Source organism: Haplochromis burtoni, unplaced genomic scaffold, assembly GCF_018398535.1.
Source record: "Haplochromis burtoni strain Fernald_Lab_line unplaced genomic scaffold, NCSU_Asbu1 Contig_324, whole genome shotgun sequence".
Taxonomy (NCBI): Eukaryota; Metazoa; Chordata; class Actinopteri; order Cichliformes; family Cichlidae; genus Haplochromis; species Haplochromis burtoni.
The window spans coordinates 317245-336755 of NW_024582685.1; the positions used below are offsets into that span (position 1 = coordinate 317245).

The following is a 19511-nucleotide window of genomic DNA, read 5'->3' on the forward strand; positions in this document are numbered from 1 at the left end:
TATCTATCTATCTATCTATCTATCTATCTATCTATCTATCTATCTATCTATCTATCTATCTATCTATCTATCTATCTATCTATCTATCTATCTAGTATACTTTGCATAAAAACAGATAGAGAAGAATTTTGGTAGAACTGTCCTTCAAGGATCTACTTTTTACTTTCTTACTCTGAGTACATTTCAGAGCCTGTATTTTTTACTTTAACTTGAATAAAGAAGTTGATTTAGTACTTCAACTTTTACCGGAATATTTTTAACACAAGTATCTGTTCTTCTACTTAAGTACAAAAAGTCTGTACTTTTGCCTCCTCTGGTCTATGAAGTGAAGATAAGATTACAGCTAAAGTGACATGGCTCTGTACAGTGTAAACAAAGGTGAAGAAAAAAATGAAAAGTATTATTTGTCCTGTGGCTGCACTGAATTCTTTTATTATTGTTACTAAAAAAAAACCCCACTAAAAAGCACATTCTTTTTACAGACACATGAAACCATTTTCCTTCCTTTCTTTTTCCAAAGCAAAAAATGGAAACAAAACAATGGACCATTTTTTTAGGTATCTTAACCAAGGCTTGAGAACGGAAAAGAAAGGAAAAGAAAAGATCAAATTCCATGCAGCAGAAGCACTTATATGATCTTATTTTATTACATACATTGTTTATCCTTGGCAAAGTCTGGCACTGCCCAAAATGCAGCCTGACTGCTGAGAGCTCAGTCAGAAACCCTCATGCTGCAAGCAGAGCTGAGAAACAGGCTGCTGAGGCATGTGAGAAGTCACTCAGTGTGGCTATATTATATTGCACACTAGTTTAGACACAGAAGAATATCAAACAAAATAACATCTAAACAGCTAAGATGCATGGGATTTAAAGGATAAAATAAAACCCAGATGTAGCCCATCCAGCTCATCATACTTCACAAATCACAGGTAAATATTAAGTAATGCATGAAGTACAGAAAGAAAGTTACAAGTTTTGTTGCAACAAACTAATTAAAATTCACTGAGAAGTCAATAGAGTCACATCCAGGACAAATTAATTACTAAAACCTGACCAGCGTTTTAGGAATAGCAGAGATTCTTATGAAAATAGAAACGTGCTTGTAAAACAACCCCTGTGACCTTGAACTTGAGTACAGTTTGGTTAAAGACCCATCAGGTGATCACTGTGTTTCACTGCATTCTGAGTAATACTCTAGCAGGAATAGCAATTCTCGCAAATTGTGGCGGGACGGATTCATGCCTCATCGTTGCCATTGCATGAGCTCATCGGCTCTTGGGCACGATGAACTAACAAGTCACATTTGTTTCATGACATGAGATGCCATTGGTAACAGCTATGTTTTTCACAAATTACTATCAATCTAATCTAATCTGTTATCGTGAATGCTTTATAGCAGTCAGACGGACTTCGGAACTGTGGTGTCATGACTAGGAAGGATCTTAAACTTTGGGTAAACAATAAAGTCTAAACAGTCAAATGTGTGTGTTTTATTCGTTTTCAAATAGAACCAAAAAAGAGTTTTAAAAATGCAGACGGGCAGGTGTTGGTCACCTGGTAGGAGTAGGGGACCTCTGGCTCTTCTATTGTCACAACATCCAGGATGTTATATGGGACATAGCCGGCTTGCCCGCTGCGGTTCCGTAGTTTCCACCACTGTTTTTCATCCTCTAACACCTGCAAAAGACAGTTCACGCATTACTCCACTGTACTGCAAATGGTGACAGACGCTTGACCTGTGCACAGCTGAAATTGGTTTGCTACCATTTGTGTTTTAGCACCATATGACGGGTTTACAGGTAACACACTCCCATTCAGCAGTTAAAATGTCCAAGTAAATGAGTAAAACTATCAAATTGGTTGAAATTACAAACGTCAAATGAAGGACAAAAGAATATGTCATTACAACCTCGAGGACTTCATCCTGCAGCACTGACAGCTCGTTGGCATTCCGCGCGACAAAGCTGTAGCGAATTTTGGCATATTTGGGGGCCTGAGGGATCCCATTGTAGGACCTGTGGAGACACATGGTGTCAAAGTTTTATATTTTGTGATATCACATGTGGAAAAACACCAAAAAATAAATAAAAAGTATGTGGAGGACCTCATTACTTACCCATTTAAGGGGCTTGAGGGATGAGGCCTGTAATACTGAAAAAGAACCAAAAATAAATAAACAAATTTACAGATACCGGCATTTATTTTTTCCACAGGTAGGGAACATTTAATAAAAGCCTTACATCCTCAGGTTTGTGTTTACTGTAAGTTGGGCTTGAGGGGGAAGCTAGGGGGGCAGAGGGTCCTTCCGTTTCCCAAGGGGATGTCAAGAAAAGCTCCGCCGGCGGCTCCCAGCCGTTTCGAAACTTCGGGTAATAAGGAGGAGCGCACTGATCCCTCGGCCACTCGGCTCTGCAGGAAGACGAGTAAAGGGATGGTCAAAAAAATTGCACTTGAGCTACTCTACTGTGGAGACAGAGCTAGCAGTACCAGTGCAGATGCTGAACTGGTCATTGCTGTTCATGGGGAAACTGCCATAATGTTCAGGGGGTGCTAAACTTCTTCATCCATCCAAATCTATGAAATCAGATCTCACTGCACAATGAAAAATGATCATAATTTGCTCAAATTTTTTTTAAAATTTTCAAAGTGTTTTGTGTCCTACAAATGCTAATTAAGACAGGGGATATATCATTAGAAGAAAATGCAGATTTTCATCTGAAAATGCTTACAGTATGTTGAAGGTAACCGTAACACTGTAGATTTATAAATATATTATAAATATATTTATTCTTAATTTTAAACATATGTTTTTTTGATGTTCTATTGAAAAAGCTGACTGTAAATATGAAAACTGACAGCATTACTCACATAATTTTAACTAGCTTACTATGACGTCTTGTAATGATTAGACATTAGGTCTATCATACATGAACCTCTTAACTATTTTACAAACAAACAAATAAAAATTCCTTGCAGTTCTGCATGCTTCTGCAATTGAGGCAAATATGTAAGTACCTGCACCTCTTACTGTATGTCATGCTTGTGCCATAAAACACATTTGACACTGGGACAGATAATTTAGGATTACATTTACTATATTTAGATTTAGAATTTGGACACAATAACACATGCATGCATGACATAAGGCAGCTTTGGCTTCATTTAGTTTCAGTCTCTGTAGATTAGTTCAACTTTTAATTGTCATACCGGTATATCAAATTAAACACCGCTGCTAGAGTAAAACATCCTAAAACAACACTTTGCAGCCCTGTTTAGCTTTGTCGCTTCTTTAATTGCAACTGTAAAACGTAGTTCAGCATTTTACGCAGGACCACATGGTCACCCCGACCCCCCGCAGGGCAAGATTGCGACAAAAGAGATCCATGTCACAAGCACTGAATCATAACCAGAGTGTTTGTATCCATGACAACACCGCAAATATACCTGGGTCTGGTCCAACCTTCCCCAAGCAGTTCAAAGATGGTCATTTCTTTTGGGGTGAGGTGTCCCCGCAGGAAGTCAACAGCATCTTTACACAGGTGAGGAGACATGACTGACCGCGGCAGGTCAGGACCTCCACAGCTCTGCAGCACCTGTAGATGCACCAAGTGTTTACAGCTGGCATAGCATTCACCATACAGAAGCATTACGGTGTATTACCTGTAAAGGTATCACTTAGAGCTCTTTTTACATTTTTTTAAACAGTTATGCAAACTTGGTATTTGAGTATTGAATTCAGCATGTAAACGTTTACCATTTTCACTTTACTGCACAAGTAAAAGTATTTAAAGAGGAAAAAAATCATTTTAAATTGTCCGAAATATTGAACTGCTCGGAATATTTTGAGTTTCCGTATTTTGACACCGTCCTTGGAGGACAACTAGCAGTCAAGAAGGCGTACTGTATGAGGCGTTTTCTTTTTCTCAGCTGCATAAAACCAATGTGTTCAAAGATTACTGCGCCATATAAACAGAGGCTGGTTTTGCGCTTCCATCCAGCAGTATCGAAGGTGTGGCAGAAGACTGTGGTTTGGAAAACCAACATTATGTAAGTGCAGCTGCACCTGTAGTATAGCTGAAAACCACGTTGCTCCAGTCTGGTGAGAGTTTAGTGGGTGTGTTACAAAGCTAAAATGCCTGATGGCAAAAATGCTGAACTGCTCTCATCTGTGAACTGAAAGAGGCCTAATGCGTTCCCATCAGATATGCCTGTGGGCTGAGCTCAGTCAATGCTAAGGCATCAAATGACAAAACTAACAGTAACATGCATGCATAGAGTATATTGTTGACTTTTGGGATAATCCACTTATGTGAGATCAGAAAAACTCTTACCAGCTCCAGAGGGCCAAAGAGGAAGTGAACCAGCTCAGATGCACTTGGGTTCTGTATGTGTTTCTTCAGTTTGGCCTGCAGGGAGCGCAGTGACAGGCACACAGCAATGAGGCGTTGAAGAGACAACAGCTGATGAATGAGGGAGGCTAGGTGCTTTGATATCTCACCAAGAGGTTGAAGGCCAGTTTCAGTTTCTGCAGGCTATCAATGAACTCTGCTTCAGAGGGGGGCTTGGCTCGCAGGGTCAGCACGCCCTCTGCAAACAACCAATGCAACAATGACCACACACAGACTCCAGAGTTACCCGCCGGCCACACAGACACAATACAGATGGGACACAGTTTTCACTTTCTGGCCAGAGGTCAAAGTCATAAAAGCCTGAATGCTCATCTAGTCAGAAGCTTATGGCTTTCGTTTCCAGTGAAATAAAAGACAGTGACACAGAAATGGTAGTTAGCAGATAGCCTCAATCAGCTTTATAGATACAGGTCACCTTTGGCCAGAGAGTACGAGAGAACGTGGTGCAGCAGTGTTTCTCAACCTGAGCTCAATAGCTCACAGTTATGAGAGGTTCAGAATGACATTTGACTGATAATTCTTACCCAGATTAAGTGACAGTAGATAAGACACTGACCTCAAAGTTGAGAAACAAATTCTCAAAACGGAGAATTCGTCACTTCCAGCACACTTGACCACACATCGTTATTACCAGACGATGTGGATAAACTCACACATGTGCGTTTGTCTCCTGACCCCACACAAGGACAGTGTCGCATGTAATATGCACGTTACGCTTAACTGCACACGCGTGTTGACATAAAACATCACATCAGCGCCAGCCTTGGGCAGTAAAACATTACTCAGCAACATTTACAGTAATATTATTGCTTTGTGCAACAATCACAGGAGGCGACTGCTTTGACGTCACACACCACCGCCTCCAAGAGAGATCAAACAGAATATCGGTTTGTTTTGGTTTGCCGTCATTTTAAAGTGGAAGAATGCAATAATATTACTCCAGTTATAAGAGTTGCATAATGAGAATCGTATTACTTAAAAGAAGCCCAAAGTGGCCACTACTACAACACATACATCAGTGGATGAGAGTCCTTGGCCACAGGACACAAAGAGACACAAACATGGCGACGTGAGCAATATGAACATATTGTCACTGTGTTTGTGCCACCAGATGAGAAGAAAGGGAGACAGACCTGCTGGTCCTTTCTTCTTATTCTTCTTACTCTTGTTGCGCTGGTTGAGCTGAGCAAAGGCCTCTGCTGCCTTCTGCAGCCGTGCCACAAAGATCTCAATGTCATCCAGGGCACAGTTAAGGATTTGCTGAGGGGGACAAATGCTCAGGTTTAGGCTTTGAAGAATGTAGCTACATGAGACGTGAAAGGAGCAGCGTAGCATATTAGCAGGTGTCCCTGTGGATAAAGAAAGGCACTCACCACATCCTTCTCAATGCGCTGGGCCAGCTTTTCATGTGACTCTGAGTCACTTTGCCTGAAAGCTCGTCTGTCTACAAAGACAAAAAGAGACAAAAATGAATCAAATTGACCACTGAACAAAACATTTAGAATAAAAAGCGAGCCGTGGATGCGTGTGAAATCTCACCCTGTGTGTCCACGGCTGCCACTCGTCCCCTTGCGGCAGGTGGTGGGCCCTTAGGGGCCGACGGGGGGAGGATAGTCTCTCTGTGACGCTTCATTTTTTCCTGGTTCACCCTTAACGGCAAGACATGATGACAAGTTAGCTCGCAGCTAGTTACCTTCTCGAATGTGTCTTTGACTGCATGAGTTTACATATATTAGCACTAATCTCACTTCAGAGTCTGAGGCCTCATATTCTTCCCGTGCTTGACGTCTCCAATGGCACTGTCAATGTCTGCATGAACCATCTCAGCCTGAAGAAAGGGAGGGAGAGACACAAGTTAACATTAATATTAAAATATTCCCATTTAGTAGGTTCACTCTGAGCCATACCAAAAAAAAGAGAAAAAAAAGTTATTTCAGTGAGAGTGTGAAAAAGGTTAAACAACAAGACAAATATAAACTTATTTGACCAACTCACATGGTTTAAAGTTTTACATTACACTGAATTCACCTCTCTAAAGCATGTTAACACCTGCAAACTTTAATTCTCAAATCTGAAATATATCCAGATGTAAAGACGTGAAAGCTGCTGGCTCTAGACATTTTTAACAACACTATATCTGGTTTGTGTTGTTGGTTATGGTGATTTCTGTTTTTTCTCAAACACAATCCTCATGTGATAAAGCAAAGGTCACTCTAGTAAATCTTTATGACCCAGCGCTTTCTTGTCTAGTCTTAGCCAAGGCTAAAAGATCCAGCATTCTAATAAAACCCATTTTTGACATTTAAACCAACAAAGAAGTCATTTTTAAATGGCCTTAAATGGCCTGAAATAACAGGAAGTTAATCAAATAAGGTAACACAGAAATACTGCCTTTACTCCAACATGGAACATTGGCCCTTATATTCAAAATCAATCCCCAAAGCCTCATTCGGAGCCAGGAAACAACACTGACTAGTGGTGATTCTGAACTACACAGACATAATGTTATTACAGTGAGTTAACAGAGTTCCAGCTTCCTCCATACAAATATACTGGCTGCAAAGACAATAGTGCTGAAATCTGACCTGTAGTGCTCTGGTATCAGCAGCTAGGTTTTCTTAATGATATAAAACACAAAGCCATCCATCATACAAAGACAATGTAATAATGTGGCGTATTCAAACAAAAACTCACGTCCACTTCGTCGCAGTGGAAAAAGTGGATGTCGGGTTTGTACTGGTCCTTGTCCTGACACACGAGCAGCACCACGGAGGGGTAACGGGTTTGATTCAGCACCGTCTGACACATGTGGATGGTTGGAAGAGGGAAGTTCTCCAACTCTTCCTGTAGCAGAACAACAAAAAGATAAGAAAGAGGTGGAAATAGGGAAAGAGCGAGACACCAACTGAGTACAAAATAATCAGACACATAGCCTTCTAAATGACTTGTACGAGAGAAAAGGCATAATTACAGGACTCTATTGTAGCATTGCAAAGGAAAACAAAATATATACAGCAAGTCTGACTGTGTTCAGGACTAATGAACACAATGCAACAAGATTATTAATGTTGTTCATCTCCCTTGCCTGTCATTTAATGCTATTGGAACACAGAAATGTCGGTATTTCATGTTGAAATAATGTTCTGAGGTGTAAACAGATGCTTGGAGCTGTACCTGCGTATCACAATCCAAAAGTCTGACTGACTTGTCTGTGACCTGGAGGAGCATCTCCTGGGTCCAGATTTTGTCTTTTGAGTCCAGAAGAATCAGTTTCTTGATTGCATCATCCACTGTGGCGATGGACTCTGTCTTGTCCATAACAAATGTGGAAAGATGCTGCAGAGAAAACAGTTGTTGGTGACTTAGTATGTTAGTGGAAGTCAACTAAAAACAGCACCTGCACTTGAAGCTGTGCTCAAGAAAGTGGTTAGTCATAATTTGCAATATACTTGATGTACTTTTCAAATATAAGGAAGGAAGCTTGTGACATTTGGGATATGCTTACTTTATGCTTAGACCCTATATCAGATTACAGCTTTAGGACTGAAATAGAAAGAAACAAATAGAAAATTCTGCCTCGAAGCAGCTCAAAAGTTTCCTAATTAACACATTATAAGTTATTTTTAATCTCTCATCAAGAAAAGAAGCATGTGCCAAGTATGCGTTTCTTGGCTGGGAGTAGCAGGCTGTTCACTGTTGACCGATGACACAATGACACACAATGACACACAATGACAAAACTCCTGGAAGTGCAGGGGGCAGCCAAGAAACAGTCTGGCACCACAGTGTTTATTTCTACACTTTTTTATTATTAAGTATAGCATAACTTGTTAATTAGTTAACCCGGGGAGCCACCTCCCTGTCTTCGGTCTTTAAGCTAACCTGCGGTGACTCCATAGAGTACACAGAGCCACAATCAATCTACTTATCCAACTCTCAGCAAGAAAACAAATAAAAATGTTCCCTCATTCCTTTAACTGTACTCTCTTGCTATATAAATGCTTCATTTAACTGACTTTTGTTTAGCTGGGTGAGTTTCTGTTTATCTGATCAAAACTGAACTACTGCCACTAAGTGGCTGCTGGCACCAGGATTGTTATCTTGTGTATCATTACTCACCCATGCGTGATAATGGGGAAGGCATTTAGAAGATATCCTATTAACGTGGACACAGGACATAGTTCAGAAACATGCCTGACCCAAAGCACGTCTCGGACTCAGTCGTTCCAACATTAGCTCATTACTGCTGCAATCAAAGGCCCGACTGTTTTATTATAACAAAGTTCCAGTAAGTGAAATGTAATCAGAAGATGAACCTGTGTGTCAGCTTTTATCTCTGGGCAAAAGAACAATATGCCATAACCTTCATAGTGTCGTTATCTTGCTTTGCAAATGAGATTACGTGATAAGCATTTTAAATCCATAAGTTAACAGCATTATATGAGATAATGTAAAAGAAATTTACAGATAAATCTCACAGTAACGCCCTGAATGATCAGGACACTGAATATTACGTCTTCGTTGCATGGAATGTAAACACAGACATCTCCAGTAACATACTACTACATTATACCGTAGTCTAAAAAAGTTTTAAAAACTGCTATAAAGGCAGAGCAATGACAAAAACACTGTGCATAAGAATACCGCGGTTTCATAAACACTTAAATTCATTTTACATTAATGACCTCTAAAATCCTTATGAGCGAAATAAGAAGTTAAAGTGTGTTAAAATAAGTGTAACACTGAATAAATGAATGAACGCACACTGTGTGAGTCTACGCTTCTTTGCTTTAATTTTGAAATACAATGAGATATGAAAATCAATGAAATAATGATCATTTTACCTCAACGTGATACTGCGACGTCTCCTGCATGATAAAATTGGAGTTGGAGTATTTTTTCCTCTGCTCTGTTGATAAGAACAAAAAAATAAATTTACATTTCAGAAAGTAAAAACCTCCTCGGTGCTGCCTGCGATCCTGCTGTATATATGTACACCTATATAAACAACATTGACCTCAACTCCACAGGTTGAACCTTTTAGCGGAGTGAACAGCTGAAAGGACGCATTAAAGCTGAGAACAGCAGGAGGGCAATAAGGAAGTGACAAAGACACGTAATGTATGCTCCTTTTACTTTTTCCATGAGGTCAACTGCTAATCCCAATGTTAACTACACTGTTCAGATATATTGCACGCTTTCTAAAATAAAGTTTTCAACCTTATGATTTTCGACTATATTTTAAGGTAAAGGAATAGATCTGCAGCTGCCTGCTGCCTGAGGGCAAGTAACACAAGATCAGAGCTATGTGAGAAATTCATAATTAAGTGTGAAATCAGAGGATACTTGAGTATTAATTCACTGTGCTCCATATTAAAATATTTTGGCCGAGCTGGGATTAAATCTTCGTCAGATCCAGCGCACCGTTCAGAGGCACAGATTTACTGGAGGGTCAAAGATCAGTGACAGCGTCACACTTCCTCATCTTTACCTTTCAGCTGGTTAAAAGCTGTAAAAATCAGACTGAAGTACAATTTCCACACCTTAAAGTTCTCGAGTAGTGAGACGGCTGAAACGATTACCGCTACAACTGGAGAACTATTCCTGAAGGCTTAAACTTAAAGAAATAACAGCAAATTATAACTTAATAGCCTAAGACTTTTGCACACTGCTGCAATAGGAACAACTGCATTCAATACAGTAAGGAAAAAGGTCACGTTCAGGCTTGTTTTAAGACACGCTTGATAAGCCTTTACAAATACTTGAAACTAAATCTAAACCCACCATTAATGCTTCCTTATTCACAAAACAGTCAAATTCTACAGTGCAGACACTGTAGAATTACAGATTACAGATTAGGAAGCTCTAGGTTTCATCTACACATCTGGCCCATTTGTCACAAAAAAAATTTCATACATAAAAATAAGTTCCAAGCAAAAACTATTTGAGACAATAAGCTCAGTAAAGCTCAATAAACACGATGACAGCTGCAGATTAGGGTGCGTTACACGTTTTGAGAAAAATGTAATGATAAAAACATAAATCACAGCAGCTTAAAAAAAACAAAACAAAACCAAAAAACATTTAACCTTTTCAAAGCCTAGGTTCAACATGCAGTGATCCATATCAAATGTCCGATGCACAAAAACACTGAAACTCATGTCACCATTGTGTTAGCGTGATGCATGTGCTGCATGTGCTGCATGCACTGCGTGTGCTGTTGGCTCAAGGCTTTCTTTTTGAACAGGCTGATTACAAATGAGTGTGCCAGTGTGCTCATTGACCCATTTACCAGTTGAATAGTCTGCAGGTAACAATTACGGTTAAATGAGAGCATGGCTCTATCAACTCCATTGCTAGATATCAACTCGCTCTGTGTCCCCAGTCCCCTACCCAACAAAATCAACACGCTTATGTCACGCAGATTTTCTATTCGTACAGACATAGTTCTGTTCATGTGCTTTACAGCAACACAAAGCCACTCTGTTTGCCTAGCACTTACCAAAATGTGCAATAATGCTTTAAATGACATTCTAATATTCGATATTCCAATTCATTGTGGTAATGAACATGCTTCTTAGAGTCCTACATGTTTGCCTGTGATGAAACAAGACCTCTAAAGGGGACAATTTTAGAGCCAGCGCAACCGCTGCCAAAACAATGAAAGCATTTCTCTTTCCTCTTCCAGCCATTTCCTCTCTGCTTGGCTCCTCACAGGTGAAACACAAGCGTCGGGTGTCGATCTGAAAGACGAGCTCCCCCCATGTCTTATTAATGACTGACATTTATGCCAGTCAATTCACAGTGCCACGGCAGCTTGCAATAACAGCCACTTAGCAGGCAGATGGGCAAATCCTCAGAGGTCTGAAGAGTCAATGACCAGTGACAAACATGGCTCCCTGGCAGATTATCAAACCAATACATGACCCAGGTCAATCGGACAATCCTATACTGGGAAACTATTAAACATATTTAATGGGATTCAATCCAAAACCAACAAAACTGGTGATTATCTGAGTAGCAGACAAAGAATTTTGAATCAGTTTGACTAATAATGAGAAATTGCATCATCACAATTATATATCTAGTCAATCACCAACACCTTGATGGCAAAACTTTGTGATTTCTTTCTAACTGTGCCACCACCCTTTAGATACGGAAGTTTCCGGCTGCGTCAACAAAGACTTGACCATATGTTGCTAGCAAGGACCACATCAACACCTCTCACAGCCTGACACCACTAACCAAAAGAAGAGACACTAAATGCAGTGGATCAATCACAGAGATTCAACTGAAATACAAAACAACACAGACATTCAAGAAAAGCAACAGAGCAGGAAAACATCAATTCGAACCTGTTGATTTAGTCCCACCCAAGAAAAAGTTTACCTGTGATCCTCAACCCAAAACTTCCCGAGAAACTTATTATAGCTGCCAGGTGATTTTCAAGTCCGCAGATGATGAGTCCTAAGTGGCGTCTTTCTGCTTTACCCCAAAGCTGCTGCTGCTGCTGATAACAGATCAAGTGGGAGGACCTGTGCATCATTTGCATTCGTTTTTCTGCTGGACTGCACTGTGTGAATGGTAGGGTGGTTTGCATATGGGAGATTGTTATAATTTAACTAATGTACGTGTGTTTATTCAGCATAGTGTGAACAACCATCCTACACTGACCTACCAAATATCTAGCACTGTCATGGTTGGTGTTCAGTATTTTCCACTGTTGCCTCTTGGGGTTAAAAAGGATGGGCACGTGGCTGTCACCCTGCAGTGAGACGGTAGTGGTGACCATCTGCCAAACAACACAAGCTCATCACACGTACGGTGGGATACTTCACAAAGATTGCTAGAGTGGGAGTTTCCTGTGGATATTTGGATGATTTACAGCTCCGATATGTCACACAGACAACGAGGTGCACAGTCAGAAGTTTTGGGAACATCTTGCATCCCTACAATAGCGTCATCTGCCATTTCAGGCGATTCTAAATTTGGCCATGCAGGAAAGTGGGTTGTTCTGCTGTAGCTCGGCGTAGGTTTCTATCTGTGCCTACTATGTTGTGAAATAGTTCTTTATGTTGACAGTGTGGAAGGAGGTGTTGGCAGGAACCAGTGAGCTAATGTCTGAGGCAACGAGGGGAGGACCGGAGGCCTGAGTCCGCCTTTTCCTTTTCACTTTTCAATGTGCCCTTTATTCACCTGCAAGACATGGCCACCTCACCCTGTTCCAACCACACATTAAAAACTGCCACACCCTGCAGTGTAAGCGAATTTCAGTGACACACACCCTAAGACAAGCATGCAACAGCTAAAATAAAAAGTCACTTCATGCCAGTACTGGATTACTGAGTTTAATAGCACTTACTACCGATTGGTAATGCAGCCCAACAATGCAAATGGGACACTAAAATAACAAGCATATCCCTGAATTCAAAGAATGTGACTAAGTGCAGATACACACACACTGGCATACATACAGTCCAGTGAGGACTACACCTGCGGCAACATGCCACAGAGTGAGTTTCCGGACACAGTCATTTGCAAAGCAAATGGAAAATTGTTGTGATTTGTGTCAGTAACAGGGCTAATCCACACAGACTGACTAGGAACAGTTTGGAAAGGTATCTAATTAAGAAAATACAGCTAAAGCTGTAAATCCTTAAAAATTGGTCACAAATCTATAGTTTCATTTTTAAGTAAACCAAGCAATGTGAAAAAAAAGTATAGAGCATTTGCTGGGATCTATTTTCAGTAACAGATTCTTGCAAGAAAGTAAGCAAATTCTCAATACTAAACATCTAATTCCCCGACACGTAAGAGTGTCCAAACTCTTCAATGACAAGCTGTAAACTGTAGCTAGTCTGCTGTGAGTCATGCCGCAGAAATAAGGGCATGTCGCAACAAAGTTCTGGAAACAAGCGAACAACAAAATGATCTTTCAGGAACAAACGGCGCAACACCTCAACCTACTTCCATGAAGCCACTTACCATAGAGGGCCTTGGCGCTGAGCTTGCTGTCCGATCTGGCCACTCCACTGAAATGACAAGAAGAGGGTACAGGGTTACGCAGCATGCCCTTCATCTTCTGACCCGCACCTCACGATAGTTAAGTGTCACAAACCCGTTTGCATGCACAGAAAAAAATACGAGTGATATACAGAGAGGAGACTGGCCAGCACTGGATGAGATTAGCCTGAGATTCTGAGCATATGGATCAGGGAGAGGGAGAGAGGGAGAGTGGAAGAGGGAGGGGGGGGGGGGGGGGTGTAGGGCACAGGGGAAGGCTGGAGCCAGAGACCCAGGCAAAACAAACAATTTTCAACAGAGCGGCTCTGTACCCAAAGTCCCTGACCCACACCACCTTCCACACACTGGGTTAGTGATTTTCTCTTGCCTGTGTGAGAGTAACCCAGCAGCATTAGCTAACACACTGAAAGGTAAACATCCAGAGGGGAAGCAGCAGGGATGTGACACTCACTTGGCTTGCTTCAGCGGAGATCCCTGGTGATTCATGATTTAAGGCATCTACCTGAATGAAGAAAATGACAGACAGAGTGAGAGAAGAGAAGGAGGAGAAGGGAAAATATTTTACCCTACAATAAGCATGTGTCATGTCTTAAAAACAGCTCAGACATTTTTCCAAGCAGAGATTCCTCGCACTCCACTTTGAGCTCATTTATAATCCAAAGGGTAAAGGCTCATAAATCTATATAACTACATTATCAAAGTTGCAGATCCAGTATGCAAAGCGTACTCTGCTGCACACTCTGTTTTTTCACTGTAGAGAGCCAGGTGTTTGGCCTGTACTGCTAAGAGTCTGGGGGCTGATCTGGGACAATGGCAGGCAGCAGGCTGACGTACTCTGTGTAATTAGATCCAACATGTTGAAGACTATATCTGCATAGCTGCAATTAATTAACTCGGTTGGTTTTTACATCCACATTGATAATTGTCAGAGTCCCGAAGGACGCAGCGTGTAACAGAGCACTGCATCTAAATCTGAGAGATCAGTGGGAGCAGAAAACGAGCGAAAACAACTGTCACACACCTTTCAGCCTGGAGACTTTAACCTGTCTATCAAGCCATTCACAACAAGGTTATATAATGTGAGCCACAACAAACACTGTGATTGAACCAGTGACTGTACAGGTGACTTTTTTTATAGTCACTGGCATGAACACGTTATCACACTAGAGATTTTGCAAGGACTTATAAGGATTTCAGCTACATTGCAGACCATAAATAGATTAAACCTAAATGCCATTACAGTAATTTTTTTTATCAATGCATGAACCACTAATCACCGTGAGTTGAACGCAACACTGAATTCACAGCTGGAGTGACTTTTAGACTCCAAATATCACTTTAAGCAGCCAGTTCAGTTTGTATCCTCAAACAAGGATGAGCGTTTAGAAGGAATTTCAACGTTTCTACAACGACACAAACTGTGGGAAACTGACACTGAGATACTCGGAGGCATTGGGCGTGCTTCCCACAACAGGTATAAACATTCCAGTATCTTTCTTTTTTAAACAAACTGTTCTGACATTTCCTCGTGTCATGCCTTACCTCCTTCCTGAAGTCAAAACTGTTATGTCGTCCTAACAAGCACTACTCTACGCTACTTATCTACAACCTATAGCAGTTACATGTGTACGGGTGCGGTCTGAAAAGCTTATCTCGTTGGCCGATCATAAACTTAATCTCATTTACGGATAATCTCTTCAGATCTTTTGAAACAAAGAGGGGGCAATTCATAAAAGCAGTTTAGCCAACCACAATCATACTTATTATAAGTTAAAATATGGTTATGTCCACGATGGGGCCACCTCCTCGCTGAAGATTACCACAACAAAGAGTCACATGAGCAAAGGGAAAAAAAGAAAAGAAAAGGCTATATTTACTTTAGTAAGCCTGCCCAAAAGATAGACTTCCTCTTTCCGCCCTTATCACTCTGGCCATCCTCCGTCAGTGCTATTGTTCACGGTTCTGGCCTGTTGCCAGGTTTCAGGATGGAGGTGAAGCCAAAGCAGTACAGGTAGGGTGTCAAGTGCTGTGAACTTGATGGCAAGAGGCCACCTGCTCACCTCCGCTTACTGACATTTATTGTGTGTATTGCTGAATAATGACAACCCTTTACTCAGAGGAAATTACACTGAATGACAGCAACAATTACGTACTAAACAAGGAGCCCTCTGAGAGCAAAAACCTCCACCCAGGCAGATCACTCACTGAGCAGTATTTAACTTTAAGGAAATAGTAATGCATTTTACATTTGATTATTAATTTGGTTCTTTTAAACATACATTTCTATATACATCAATAAAAACAAGTGCCAAGTGCAGAATTTTGTTTTTTGCCTCACTGGAACTTATTTTAACACGCTTATTATTTTTGCGGCTAAGTACATTTTTTAGTCAATTTAGTAATAAATAGCAAGTTAAGAAAATTGAATAAAAAAAAAAATCTAATAATTCAGGAACATTGTACATGTATTCAAGCTGCTATGTATTGAATCAGTCATAACCTGTTACTGTAATGTACATAACAAAGCCAAAATAAAACAAATGTTGACAATACAAACAAAAGCAGTAGAATTTCAAGTAGTTTTACATGACGTGTAAGGTGATACTTAGAAGCTCCTTATATCATTGTTGACCTTCAGAGGTCAGAGGTTAAATGTGAAGTTATATTTTAAATCTTCATCCCCTACTTTGACAACACAATAAGAATAAATGTTTCTAAGGCTTTTTGCCAATTTTCAACCAACAAATCATTATGTTGACCTCAAAGACCTTGGTGGATCTAAGCCAAAACATAATGGATTGCTAACATGAGCCCACTCTACACCTCTACAAAGTTTTATTAAAATTAATTCAAAACATTTCAGGCTATTATGTTTACAGACAAAATGGCACGCACGCATGCAAATACAACCACAAACATAACCCCCTTGGCCGGGTTAATAAGAAGCAGAGGATGCTCGTGTTCTTTCTTTTAAATCTACTAATTTAAGAAGAAAAAAAGAACAACAATATCAGGCTGGTTAAATTTCATATTTGAGAGAATTAGGTCCGATATCGAATTGCTTTCTTTGACAAAAAGTTATCTGAGTGTGAGTCCCGACTCAGCAAAGCTCTGCCTTATAGTACAGTCTCATATTTTAGATTTGTGGTATAATTGTTTTTGGATTGAAAACTGTCTGTCAGCATGCTAACAAATACAAACCCACAAACTCACATAAAGGTTTAACACTGAAGGTTAATTCAAATCTATGTGCGTGCATATTTCAAAGTGGATTTTCTCCAGGAACGTGCATAATTATGAAAACCTCAATATTTCTTTGCTCATAGTACGCCACATACGGTTTGGACTAAATAAACAAAGGTTTCTTTAGTGCAGGATTTGCAGAAAAGGCAATAGCTACAATAAAATACAGAAACGTTCTACAAGAGGCTATTTCAGTTGCAGTAGGCAGAAATTTAAAAAGACAAAGTAAAGGTCTGCTGGCCTTCACTCTCTGCTCTAAGCCTGGCATATCCACACGCATGAAATCTCTCGGGGTTCTCACACCCCAGGAGACTGCAGCTCCTTAAGTTACGTTCAACGACAGCTCTAAAACAAACAACATATAAAAAGCATTCCAGCTCCAAGCAACACTGCAAACGCCCCACAACACACCTGAAGCTGCACGAATGAGTCACAGCCTCATTACTGTGACATAATCAGCACATGCTCATTAGCTGACTCTTGTATAAGGAACACTTCTTTTGAAGACTGATGTCAAATGAGTCCGACTACAACAGATGCGCTTATTTTAAAAACATCAACGCTGCAAAGTTAGAAAACCAACAGCTTATATAGTAAGTGCTGCATCAATGATCTCTTATAAGTGCCATTACCACTGACCCATGGTCTTGAAAAACAATCTCATTAGTGATAACAGTTCCTTGCTTTTTTGTAACTCGCTCACACTGTTATGATAGCTGGAAGTAACTTTTATAAAGACTGTGACTCTCATATTAGTAGCTATTACTTCTCTTTTGGTGATTAATGTGCAGCATATTAGGAGGTTACTCCTACACCCATTAATCTGGAATTAAACCATGATCCTTTGACAATCGAGTTAAATGCTGCAATTAAAACGGTTGGTGAAATCAGATGTAAACTAGGGCAGCAACGTGTACTTTTCTGCTCTGCTGCAAGCAAAGCAAATACATGCACGCTCAAAAACATGAAGTGATAGCTTTGTGCAAAATGCATCTAAAATATATCAAATCAAAGTGTTGTTAATTCAAATAATTCTTCATTGAGGAATATGTGCTTGGTATAAACTGGATGTGTGCTAATTGAGCAAATTTCATTTGACCAGACTCCATTAAATGTAACACTTTACAATGTACTGTGTGAAATTACATAGGAAAATCTACATGTAATCAAATTACTTTTGATAATGCACATGCAGTACCTGATGCACTGCAAGAGTGTCAGTTATACTTCATCAGTAACAAACTTAACAAAATGTGATAACAAATTAGCTACGAGTCTTTGTCTAATAACACATTTTAATTAAAAATGCTTAGAGGTAGTGTGTGTGTGTGTGTGTGTGTGTGTGTGTGTGTTTCAAAAAACAAAACAAACATTGACTACTACTATCTGAAGCTTATTCATGAATTTTAATGTTTTTTAACTTATAAAGTATTTGCACACTTGCAGGTTAATATCTAGTTTTTATATCTAAATAATGAATGTTCTGTATTAGTCAGGTGATATAGATCTCAGCTGGATACAGTGGCTTTATGTGAGATTATAGACTACACTATATAATATTAAAAAATAAATCGTGTATATTATAAGCTCATTCATTAACATGTAGTCTATGCTAACAGACCACCACCATTTGTTTTCTCTGCAAAAAAATTGAAATTTTTTATTATATATATTTTTTTAAAACCTCAACACACCACGTCTAAAACAACAGCAAACATGACTTTTGACCACACAGGAACCAATTACTTGTTTATTATACTGCCATCTGCTTTCTTCCATGCCAGTAACTGACTGCTTCCACGAAGACTGGTGGTTCCCATCCATTCGGTTCACATCGGTGTACTCAAGGTTACACGGAGTTTATACGTTTTACTAATCACGCAGCGTTATTATATAAACTTAGACAAGACAAACTTAAAGGGCAAAGTTAAACTTTTACTGGCGCACAAGATCGTATGACACGACTGAAAAGCTCCAGTGTAGTCAATTTGCGATTTATGAAGCAAATACTTATTTATTTATTCGTTTTAATGTAAATTTAATGTAATGGCTTTAGACACAAACAGTTGACTAGCATATCTGTTACCCATCATTGAAACTTACTGTGAAAATTTCCGGATTGGATGCGAAAGGTGACAAACGTGGATGAAACAGCGCCTTAAACATCAGCCAGCCATCCCAACCTGCAGCTAGAAGACTAAAAGAAAACCCTCCGCTGCAAATCTCGCACTATCTCTAATCTCAGTAAACCCGCTGGACTCCAAAACTACACAAATGTAGCACAAGAAGCTTCCAGTCGGTTCTCAGAAACTGCGCCGTTGAGAAGGTGACTCTGCAGGTAACTTTAGAGGGGCGGAGCTCCTTGGACACCTTGTTTGGAAGGTGGGTCGGTCCTTGTGTTTTTCTCAGAATCTGTCAGGATGGTGACAGTTTTGAAATATGCTGGTGGTGTAACTCCAGTCATTCGCAAAAAAAAAAAATGTCGCCAGTCACTATTCTTTACAATATAAATTAATGCAAATCATGTAATCTTTCGGCGCCAAACGGGAGGAGGGGGGTAGTCCTTCCTTATTCTCCCGCAGTTTGATTTTAAGGAATTTAAGTGGTTAAAGGAGTAATTGTGCAAACAGTTCTTTAAAAAATTTTACTTATTCCGGTTTACCGTGGGGGAACCTTGCGCAACGGCTGGAAGCATTGTTTCAAAATATAAACGACACGTGGGATCTCACATGAGATGTCGTGGGTGACATTCTACCAATGACAGGGCAAAATAAACCGTCAACTTTACATGAATTGATTGAAACGCATTTTCCAATAAAGCTCTTCTCAGGTGGA

The 19511-nt window shown here is 40.0% G+C and overlaps 1 protein-coding gene across 3 annotated transcripts in view; it reads right to left on the bottom strand.

Annotated features, from left to right (window-relative positions):
- Nucleotides 1–19102, bottom strand: part of eps8l2 (EPS8 like 2) — a 34063-nt gene extending 14961 nt beyond the window's left edge. Inside the window, exons 1-17 of one of the 3 annotated variants that reach the window (XM_005941688.3) lie at nt 18780–19102; nt 13885–13935; nt 13395–13441; nt 9254–9318; nt 7584–7745; nt 7104–7253; nt 6158–6237; nt 5949–6058; nt 5783–5853; nt 5543–5669; nt 4499–4587; nt 4332–4406; nt 3445–3593; nt 2241–2409; nt 2117–2151; nt 1910–2015; nt 1555–1677 (exon numbers count right to left, since the gene is read on the bottom strand). In XM_005941688.3, the coding sequence (XP_005941750.1) occupies nt 1555–1677; nt 1910–2015; nt 2117–2151; nt 2241–2409; nt 3445–3593; nt 4332–4406; nt 4499–4587; nt 5543–5669; nt 5783–5853; nt 5949–6058; nt 6158–6237; nt 7104–7253; nt 7584–7745; nt 9254–9318; nt 13395–13441; nt 13885–13919 (1593 nt within the window). In that variant the 5' untranslated portion in view covers nt 13920–13935; nt 18780–19102. Of the gene's footprint in view, nt 1–1554; nt 1678–1909; nt 2016–2116; nt 2152–2240; nt 2410–3444; nt 3594–4331; nt 4407–4498; nt 4588–5542; nt 5670–5782; nt 5854–5948; nt 6059–6157; nt 6238–7103; nt 7254–7583; nt 7746–9253; nt 9319–13394; nt 13640–13884; nt 13936–18779 lie in introns of those variants that run through there. The other 2 variants (XM_005941689.3, XM_005941687.3) reach the window with 2 other exon arrangements.
- Between the last annotated feature and the right edge of the window lie 409 nt (nt 19103–19511).